Here is a 10,897-nt window from a genome sequence, read left to right as displayed (position 1 = left end):
CAGAGGTCAGGGACTGGGCGGGCTCCCTAAGAGGCTAAAGGGATTGAAGTGCTGTACTATAAGGGAGCAATGGGGCATCATTCTCAGGAAGGGGATCCCCATCCCCACGGGCAGAGGCTGTTCCTGCCCTTGGGGGAGTCACTGGGGTCTTCTGAGAGGATGCAAGGTCAGGTTCTCCCTCAGACCCACCAGGCACAGGGCAGATGGTCAGGGGGTTTGGATCTTTGCCCAGAAGGTAGAATAAATGGCAGATGGACCCAGAGAAGGTAGTGCAGTGGAAAGTGTAGATGTGGGATCCATCAGTCCCATTGTAGAATGAGACTTTTCCTGCCTCATAGTCCAGGTAAACCACCACCCGGTGGGGTTTTATGGTCAGGGATTTTAGAGGGGGTAAAGGATAAGTAAAGGGCTGGTATTCATTTTCACATATTTTCACACCCCAGAATCCCTTCTCAGGTGAAAAAGTAATCTCTCCTTTTCTCTTCACATCTTCCCTACAAATTCCCAAAAAACAGTTTTTGCTGTCTCCCACCTCCACCTCCCAGCAATGTCTCCCGGAGGTGAAACCCTCCTGGCCCAGCACACAGGGCAGCCGATCAAATCTCTCAGGTTTGTCGTGCAGGTTCTGTCATGTGTCTCCCCAAGTCACCCCTTTCTTATCCTCAGTCACGACAAGTTCAGGATGAGCTGTATCTGGATCTAGAGTGATGTCGGCTGCGGAAAGAAACCTGGGCTGAGCGCTTGGGACTCAGGGCAGAGGAGACCCCGAGAGCACCGGCAGCGAAGGACACAGTCCAGGAGCATCTCCATCATGAAGAAGAGGTGCTGCTGTCCAGAGGGGGCAACGGGGCGAGAGGAACCCCTTGGGAATATGGGGGGCCCAGACCCCATCGGCGGGCCTAGAGGTTCTGGGCAGAGAAAGCCACTCCGGACCTGTGGCACCCACCCCATAGGACTCACCAGGCACTGCTGCACTCACACAAAACCCACCTGGAGGTGGTGACACAGTCGTTCCCCATCAAAACATGGTAAATGGCCTCATCACCCTATGATCAGCCCCTCTCCCAAGGCCAAAGATCCAGAATTCCCAGACAGGGGATCCCTAATTCCTGCCTGGGACTTCAGCTCCTGTGTGTCCCCACACTCTGCTCCAGCTATTTCAGGAGCTTCCTGGGGCCTCTGACAGCAGCAGGAAGAGGAGGAGCAGAGAGTTCTGGGAAGAACCTTGGGTCTGGCTCTCAGGGATAGAGCCAGTGAAAGCCAGGACCCCTCAAGGTGAGGGAGCTGAGACTACAGACATTGTCAGGGTCACTTGCCTGGGGGTAACTGGACCCGTCTCCATCCTGCAAAGGAACAGAGAGAGAGAAAACATAACTACAGTGATTGAATGGATCACAAATGTCAATATGAAGGAAAAGAGGGAGTTGGAGGAAACAACTTACTGAGCTCATCTTGGAGTTTCTCTGAAAAGGAACTGAAATAAGTCAGGGACCCTCCAGATGGGGAGGACTAGGGGTGACAAGGGATGAGATGGAGATGGCAAGTCTGCGTCTTGGACTGGCCTTCCTGGAAAAAATCCCCCACTGCCCAGGGCATGATCCATTGACCCAGAATGGTGACACTATTCCTGAAACTACTGGAAGAGCCAATTGGTTGTTATAGGTCAGCCTCTCCCAGCACTCAGATCTCCAGACTCCACTGGGATTGTGGCTGCACTGAGAACTGAATGGCAGGATGGGGTGGGGGCAGGAAATGGATGGGGAGTGGTGGGATTCCGTCTCTACTAGAGAAGTGGGAGGTGGCGCTTGACTCTTGTCATCCTCCCTTTGTGTGAAAATTGTTCCAGGTCAGTGACAGGCTGCTGTCAGAAGCGTGGATGAAGAGGGATGGGGGTTCTGATCCTGGGGAGTTTTCTAGGCTCCTGGGAGATCTGGGGTCTGACCTACCTGTGGGTTCACTCACTTCCTGTATACACTCTGGCCACCTGCATTCCCAGCAGGACTTGGGGCAAACAACAAAATTCTTGTTCCGTTACCATTGATTTTTTGTGTTCTCTCTTTCTCCTCACGTTCTTTCTTTGCTTCTATGACTTGGTTCTTTCTCCCCTTACACTCTTCCTCTTTCTCCTTGCGTAGTTTCCAGATGAGATAAAGGCCCCCAGTGATGATCAGTCCCAGTGCAGTCAGGATCAGAGCCAGAGCCACCATCCAGGGGTGGGCGTTGTGAAAGAAGGGAGCTGAAACAGGGTCAAATAGAGTTTATTTCCTTCCCTTGTTTATGGGTTATACCCTTCTAGAGAATAATCATCTTGGTTCTTTGCACTTCAGTATCATCTATGTGCCTCGATCTGTGATCTTGGGATATTTGATATTCATCTCACCCCCAGTCCCACAGCACTTATGTTCATATCTTTAAATCAAATATTATAAATTACTTATTTATTCATGTTACTACCTGTCTCCCTCTCTAGACTGTAAGCTCGTAATAGACAGGGAACATGACTGCTAATTTTGTTGTATTGTACTTCTCCCATGCACTTAGTACAGTGCTCTGCATATAGTAAGTGCTCTATAAATACAATTGGTTGATTTATTCCTTGGCTCACTCTCTTCCTGAGGCCCTGCAGCAGACATTTAAGCGAGCCCCAAGCTCAGAGAAGGGGCAGAAAAAACCTAGGAAGAAATCCATAGGTAAGTACCCTTCAATAAATCAAACAATTGTGTTTACTGAGTGCTTACTGTGTGCAGAGCATTATACTAAGCATTTGGGACAATATGACATGACAATATAATAGACACATTCTCTGTCCACAACAAGCATACAGTCTAGTGAGACCTTACAATCTAGAGGGAGTTTCAGCCTACTACTCTCCCAAGTGCTTAGTACAGTACTCTGTACTCAGTAAGCACTCAATAAATACGATTGATTGAATGACTAATGTCACCAAAGGCTATTTAAGCCAGGATTTAGGGCTAACGACTCCCAAAACAGTGGCAGATCCACAGCAAGGACAATTATTAAACCGCTATTCCTGCCTATCCCAGATGGGGTTCAGGACAGGTAGCCCAAAGGGACAATGATGCAGCAAACCCAGAGTCATTGCCAGGAAGCACTTGAGGGAGAAACTGGTCTTTTCCTACTTCACAAGATTTCCTGGCTCTGCCCCATTTTTCCCCCCAGTTCAGGTTCTCATCATGTGCTGACTAGACCACAGCCTCAGTCTCCTCCTGGCCTTCCTGCCTCCATCCTCTCCTGCTAGAGTGTGTGGACCTGATCATCTTTCTACAGTCAATTAATTACTAAATCAATGGTATTTATGAAGCACTTATTGGATGAATACACTCTAATAATAATAATGTTGGTACTTGTTAAGCGCTTACTATGTGCAGAGCACTGTTCTAAGCGCTGGGGTAAACACAGGGGAATCAGGTCGTCCCACGTGGGGCTCACAGTCTTAATCCCCATTTTACAGATGAGGGAACTGAGGCACAGAGAAGTTAAGTGACTTGCCCACAGTCACACAGCTGACAAGTGGCAGAGCTGGGATTCGAACTCATGAGCCCTGACTCCAAAGCCCGTGCTCTTTCCACTGCACCACGCTGCTTCACTCTACTAAGGGCAAAGGAGAGTACAATTCAACGGAGTTGATAGACATACCCCCTGCCCACTGGGAGCTTACAGTCTTGAGATGGAGAGAGATATTAGAATGAATTACGATATTTGCCTAATGTTGTGGGGCTGGGGGGCGGGGGGGGTAAATATCTAGTGCTTAAAAGGCACAGATCCAAGTGCATAGATGACACCGAAGGAAGAGGGAGTAGGGGAAATGAAGGCTTAGTTGGGAAAGACCAATAAGAGGATGTATGATTTTTGCCTCTCCATCCCTCTAAACCCATTCCCCCACTCATCAAATCACAGCTTCTGGCTAATCAGCTCTCTCCTTCTTTGATATCAGTTTTCTTGACAAGTTTCTCCCCAAGTCAGACTCTTTTCTCTTTCCAAGCTAAGTTTCTATCTTACTTCATTTCCTACATTCCCATTCCCAAACCGTTGCTCACAGTCCTCCCTCTGCCTGACTCTTCTTTCAGTTTCAAATCCACCAGACTACATCCCTCAATTCTCACCTCATCCAGGAGGCTTTTCCACACTGCTCTGCATGCATAGGGGTTAACAATACCACAGAATGAATGAATAAATAAATACATAAATAAATAAATGCCATTTCTGGGCTCTGTGATTTGGAACATCATTAACCTGATATAGAAATGAAGGCTGATATCTTTTCCCGGCTGAGGCAGGAGTTCTGGACAGAGCAGGACACAGTCCCCATGGAGCCTTCTTGGATGATCACAGACGCTGCCACACCAAACAGGCCATCTGCAGTTTGGGATAGGGCCTTGGACAGAGATGGGAATGTCTCTTCTCTGGCATCTCTCCATAGAACCTGGGGTTCTGGGTACCATCCAGCCGAGGAGCACTCCAGCCGGATCCTTCCATCCTCATGCCCCACCAGGCGGATGTGGGGGTCAGAGCCCATTTCTGGAGAGGAAGAGATCTACCTGAGTTCCTGGACCCTTGCTCTGAAGCTGAGAGGACATCAGGACATCATTTATAACAACATCTGGAATGGAAATTCTGAGTCAGAGGAGGGTCCCGGGTTCTGTTTATACCTTTCTCTGGACCTCCTAATTCACTCACACCCTCACTCCAGACCTCAATTTTCTTCTTCCCAAAGGGGCTTCCCCCCAGCCCTGTCCACTGTGTTGCTCCACTTTGTTTCTGGTATCTGCCCCTTCTTGTCTTCACTCATGGCCCAAAGCCTGGTCCCAACTCTAGCTCTCACCCATCTGGACTCCTGTTTAAGACTCCTCCTTACTGGCCCCTCCCCTCTTCACTCCAACCTCCACACTCTGTAGCCTGGATCAGTCTCTCACAGTGCCATTCAGACTACATCACCAAGAAGCGGCATGTCTTAGTGGAAAGGATCCGGGCCTAGGAGTCAGTGGACCTGCATTCTATTTCCAGCTCTGACACGTACCTGCTGTGTGACCTTAGACAAGTCCTTTCAGTTCTCTGGGCCTCAGTTCCCTCACCTCTAAAATAGGGTTTCAATATCTGTTCTTCCTTCTACTTAGATTGTGAATCCCAAGTGGGACCTGATTAACTTTTATCTACTCCAGCACTTAGTACAGTGCTTAGGACATAGTAAATGCTTAACAAATACTACCAGTATCATTATAATCATTATCATTATTATTATTAATAATATTACTCCCTTCCTCAAGAACCTCCAATGAAATTTATTCACAGCAAACAGATCCCACTGCAGATAAGTGGTAGAGCCAGGATTAGAACCCAGGTCCTCTGACTCCTAGGGCTGGGCTCTTTCCACTAAGCCTTGCTGCTTCTCATTTGAACTCCTCCTTCCTTATTTCTGCCTCTACTTCCCTCCTAGGAGCTGTCTTCCCAACAGCCTCCTTTAGTACCCAGATATACAGCTGAATTGCATTTATTGGACTACCTACCATCATTTTATCCATTATATCTGTACTCAGTCTTGTCACTGACTAGGAGTACTTTGTCTAGACTTCCCTGCTACAGTTCTGATAGAAATGGGAAGAAAGACAGTCTTGGTATACTTAAACAAAGCTGTTCTTTTACACATTACACATGCACAGAATGAGATTGACTTAGCAGGTTCACTGATGACTGCAGGTGGGAGATGGATACAGAATTGAGCTGTCAATCAAAGGATATACTTACAATCTTCTGATGACCCCTATAGCTCCCCCAGGCCCTGCCCCCAACAGCCTTGCCCTCACCTCTCCTCCACCCAACCCCCGCTGAACCCAGGTGACTGCCCCCCAACTAGTCCCAACCATGATGAAGCATAAGCAGATCCAGACAGGGCCATGCCCTACCCCAACCAGAACCACCCAGAACTTGATTCTGCCCCAACCCTGCACAGTCCCAAAGGTCAGAAAAACATGAGTGTCACAGAAAACACAAATGTCTCCTTCTTTCTTTATGGTATTTTTTAAGAGCTTACTATGTGCCAAGCACTGTTCTGAACACTGGTGTAGATACAAGGTTTGCAGTTTGGACAAGACCCCTGTCCCACATGGAGCTCACAGTCTAGATAGGAGGAAGTAGTATTTAATCCCCATTTTACAGATGACAAAACGAGGCACAAGAACCTAAGGTCACAAAGTAGATACGTGATGGAGTCGCTGAAACTGGAAGAGAAACATTCCCTATTGTTCATGGGGAAAACCTGTGACTCACCTGCCACCTGCAGTTCCAGGGTGGTTTCTTCACTAAGAGGACCTTCGTTGAAAATACAGAGATACTGTCCATCATCAGTGGCTCTGACTTCAGATATTCTCAGTGCCAACCTCCCTTCCTTGATGTCATTTCTCACCAACTCTGTTCTTCCTTGATACTTGTCCATCTGAACATTATTATTGTCCTGCCCATTGTCATACAAGTGTATAATGTTCAGGGACTGGGATTGGAGCCATTTGATCTCCATGTGCTCAGCACTCCTCTTGGGGTTCAGGTGACAGGAAAGCTCAGCATCTCCCCCGACTAGAGCCAGGATGGGTTTGTCAGGTCCAATCACAGAAAACTGGGCTGGAACAAAGTGAGACAATCAGAGAGAAGCTGGCACTGGGGCCTCAGTGGGAGGGGAGACATTCACAGCCCCCTGTGGAAGAATAGAGCCACCCCAAAACTATTCCTGCTGAGCATCTGGACATGTAGAGGGAAGGGAGACTGGTCCATGGTCAAATGTTCACACAGGGGGTACAAACAGAATTATAATTCTGCTTGAGCTGTTCCCACGGAGGAGGGAAGAGGGTCAGGAAAGTCTCACCTGAGCCTAGCATGTCCTTTGGGAGCAGGAGGAAAAGGAGGAGATGGACCAGGCAACTGGGCATGGAGGATGCTGGAAAACCCACCATCAGTGGCACTGCTGGAGCCCAGTTCAATATCCCTGACAGAAGAAACAGTATCTCAGTGGTTATCTTGCCTTTAGAGCAGCCAGGGACCATGACCTGGGACAGGCAGCAGGGGAGGGATCCAGGGAGGACAGGCTGGGGGACCTGAATCAGGAAGATATTCAGCTCCTGGTCACCTGTGACATCCTCTCTCCCAAACAAAATCTCCATGACCAAGAGCCCAGATCCCAATCCCCAACACAGCTGGCCTCCTCCATATCTCCCACAGTCTTTGCCCCTCAGGATGAATAAGGAAGACAACCTGGATCTACTGTTGACTCCAACATGGGCAGCAGGAGTCAGGGCTCCAACCCCTCGGCCAGGGTTATGCTGCAGTTCACGGACCTGGGGACCGGTGGTCTGAGATCAGAGACTGAGGGGCCTTAGAGACTTTGGGGGCTCCAATATCTCTGCCTGCCAGATTCCAGTCAGTGGTGGTGGGAGCCTGACAAGAGCTGGGCAAATGCCTGGGATTTTTAAGTGATCTCTGACCCCAGAGGCTCCTGCCAGCCCCTCCCCACAGAGAATGGCTGAAACCAGAATGTTCCATCCTTCCTGCTACCCCTTCAGACAGTGTGAAAGTGAAAGCAGAACAGGGCACAGATTGAATTCTGGACTGGACTCCCCACTACACCCTGTTATGGTGAGGCATAAAACAAATGGTGGGAGGAGAGTACCCAGTCACTTGATCCTCACACAGAGTTCACAACAGGACAAAGACCCCCCAGCACAGAATATATGGAAGAATTCCTCCCTATATCACCATCAATGTTGGACTCCTGGGTAATTATGGGAGTTTCCAGTGACCACAGGGAGGAGGCAGAGGCCGTGTTTCTCCCAGGATTTCTGGGACACTCCAGGTGACCAGATCCCCGTCCCTGAGGAGTGTCTCAAGCCCATCCAGGGGTATCCAGAAGCCCCCTCTCTCTTCTCTGTCTCCCAAAGTGAAACTGCAGGCAAGAGCTGAGGATTTCCTGGGTTAAGCAGCCTCAACTCTCCCTGAAGGGTTTCCCAGTCTGCCCAGCAGGGCACACCCCAGGGTCAGGCAGCACCTGGGACTACAAAGACTTTTCTAGGTATACAATGTCTCCCCAGCCATGGGTGAGGGGAGAGGGCAAAGTCTAGGTCGACCACCCTACCCTTGCCCCACCCTGGGGACAGTCCCATCTCATTCTTCACAAACCTGGCTGGAATGAAGAATGTTGGGAGGGGGAGTAGTAGGGTCTCTCCTCCAATCTGATCCCTGCGTGTAGTTGGATCATCTCTGTAGTCAGGGAAAAGAGGCACCAGGGGTGGTTGGAAATGAAAGAGAAGCTCTCCAGTAGGAAATGGAACACATGACCAGTGCTGGCTGTATTCCTGGAACTCACAGCCTATCTTCCTGAAAATTGAGGTCGGCCGAATTCCGAGTGTCGCCCAAGAGCCCAGCTTTGGGCTGCTGGGGGGTTTGGCCCCTTTGAGCCGGGGGCGTTCTACTGGAAGCTCAGGACCCCAGCCATTACTTTATACAATCAAGTCCCGGATCCCATCGTGGACCACTAACCCATCGGTCAATTGGAGCCCCTCTTGAACTTGCTGATATTTTCAGCCTGCGCATTTTCCTATGGTAACAGATTTCGTATGCTGACCTCCTTCTGTATGAAGATGTTGATTCCCTTTGGTTTGTTTTATACCTATGAAATAGGTATAAACTGGAATCGATCTAGCCACTGAGATTTGAGATGAGAGATAATATCTGAAACTTTCAGTAGGGCACCTATTCCCTATCAGTTCAGAGGACCAGGTCCACCAGGCTTCTGGGCAGAACCTACTTAGACTATGAGCCTCTTGTGGGATAGAAACTATGTCCAACCTAATTAATTCACTTCTACCCCAATACTTAGATCGGTGCTTGACACATAGTAAGTGCTTAACAAATACCATACAAATAATAAAAGAAAAAATACTACCACTACTACTAATAATAATAATAGTAAGGAACGTACTACCCAATACCCACAATCTTCCCCCTAGTGTCCCCTCATGAACTACTGGCCCATCGGCCAGTCTAAGCCCCTCTTGAACTGCTATTTTTATCATGCACAACTTTGTGTGGTAACAGATTTTATACACTGACCTCTTTCTGTGTTTTCTTCAGTTTGCTTCATACCTAAGAATCAGGAATAAGCTGGAATCAATCTAACAACTAGGATTTGGGAGGAGAGTTAATATTTAAAATTTTCAATAAAGTAACTATTTATCCTCAGGGGAACAATTAAGTCAGATGTACCTATGGACAAGAAAAACTTGACCCTGATGAATAACATGAAAGCAACAGCTGAAAAAGCTGTAGGACCAAGACTAGTTCAAACCCATGTGGGGTGGGCATGAGTGGGTATCACCGGGTGCAATCAGCTGCCAGGTAACCTCTGAGTTGCAGATCGGAGGGTCGGAAATGGATTCACCAACTTGGGGTTATGGGTGATGGAAGCAGTTTTATTAAGATGATAACACAAAGAACCTTCAGGAGCAAAGTTCTTCCAAGACTAATAAGCAATAAATAAACCAGTCAGCATGGTACCCCACTTCTAGCAGCTGATAAAACTGGGAAGGAGATGCCTCACAAACCACCACAAGTACTCTCAACCACCCTAAATGAGCTTCCTTTCAATTAATCCCAGATGGGCTACCTCTAAATAGGAAACCCCAAACGGACTACCTCTCAAACAAGTAACGTCAAACAGGCTACCTCTCAAAACCATCCCAAAGGGGCTTCCTTGCAAGTTCCCAGGTCAAGTTCCTAGAATACTCACTCCTCCTAACTCTAATGAAGTCGTCCAATAGGTCTCTCGGTGCCACACCAGGTCTGACAGAGTGGGCATCCCCAGCTCACATTGGTGAGACAGAGTTCCAACCTACATCCAAGAGTTCGTGGACATTCCTCCCAAGATATACCTTTCTACTTCCCTATCCTCTTCCTTTCCGTTGGCTGTATTTGGGGTGAAAAAGGATCAAGGGACAAGACCCATTACAATTTTCTCATTCTGGGTCCAATTGTTTGGCCTTATTGTTCACTCAACCCCTCCGGTAGGTAGCACCAGGCGATATGGGAAGTATTAATGCTTCCTATTACTTACTGCCAACCCCTCCGGTGCTAGTGAGCTAAGGTCGTTAGCCTGGCTAGGGTGTGATTGGTCACAGTGGAGTATACAGACAGGGAAGTCTCTATACCCGGAGACAGGAATTTAGCCCTATGGTTCAACTGCTGCAGCCTTCTCAAAAATGAACTTCTCATCTTCCCTCCTGACCCTTCCCTTCCTCCCAACTTCCCCATATTCATTCATTCATTCATTCAATCGTATTTATTACTTACTGTGTGCAGAGCATTGTACTAAGTGCTTGGGAGAGTAAAATATAACAACAGATAAATCCCCTGCCCGCAATTAGCTTATAGTCTAGAGGGGAAGACAGACATCCATATCTGTTAAGAACACCACCACCCTCCCAGTAACTAAAGCCTAAACATATGGTATCATCCTTGACTCCTTATTGTCACTCTGCTCCCACAAAACCAATTGGCTGCTCACCTTTAAAAAAAATGGCATTTGTTAAGCACTTACTGTGTGCCAGGCACTGTACTAAGCACTGGGGTGGTTACAAGACAATCAAGTTGGATACAGTCTTATCAAGTAGGGCTCACAGTCTTAATCCCCGTTTTACAGATGAAGGAAATTGGGCACAGAGAAGTTAGATCACTTGCCTAAGGTCACAGAGCAGACAAGTGATGGAGCTGGGTTTAGAACCCAGTTCCTTCTGACTACCAGGCCTGGGCTATATCCAGTAGGACACGCTACTTCTCTGCACAGGCAACCAAGATTCCCTTTAATTGATGTCAAAACCCACCACGATTAACAGACCCT

General features: G+C 48.1%; 1 protein-coding gene across 1 annotated transcript; it reads right to left on the bottom strand.

The window, feature by feature from the left end:
• Positions 1-1,557: 1,557 nt before the first annotated feature.
• LOC114808013 (butyrophilin subfamily 1 member A1-like) lies at positions 1,558-6,938 on the bottom strand. Its single transcript, XM_029055261.2, has 4 exons — positions 6,875-6,938; positions 6,286-6,633; positions 4,255-4,539; positions 1,558-2,236 (listed from the first exon to the last, which is right to left on the bottom strand). Exons 1-4 carry the CDS (start codon positions 6,936-6,938, stop codon positions 1,959-1,961), a joined length of 975 nt encoding a protein of 324 aa, XP_028911094.2. The 3' UTR covers positions 1,558-1,958.
• Between the last annotated feature and the right edge of the window lie 3,959 nt (positions 6,939-10,897).

This window comes from Ornithorhynchus anatinus, chromosome X5 (genome assembly GCF_004115215.2).
Source record: "Ornithorhynchus anatinus isolate Pmale09 chromosome X5, mOrnAna1.pri.v4, whole genome shotgun sequence".
Classification (NCBI taxonomy): Eukaryota; Metazoa; Chordata; class Mammalia; order Monotremata; family Ornithorhynchidae; genus Ornithorhynchus; species Ornithorhynchus anatinus.
This window is presented reverse-complemented; position numbering and strand designations above follow the sequence as displayed.

Coding starts and splice junctions, on each gene's coding strand:
- LOC114808013 (XM_029055261.2), bottom strand. CDS start 6,938: ATGCCCAGTTGCCTGGTCCATCTCCTCCTTTTCCTCCTGCTCCCAAAG. Junction 4,540..6,285: donor CCTGGAACTGCAGGTGGCAG/GTGAGTCACAGG, acceptor CTTCCTCTCCAG/AAATGGGCTCTGACCCCCAC. Junction 2,237..4,254: donor AGCCTTCATTTCTATATCAG/GTTAATGATGTT, acceptor ACCCTGTTTCAG/CTCCCTTCTTTCACAACGCC.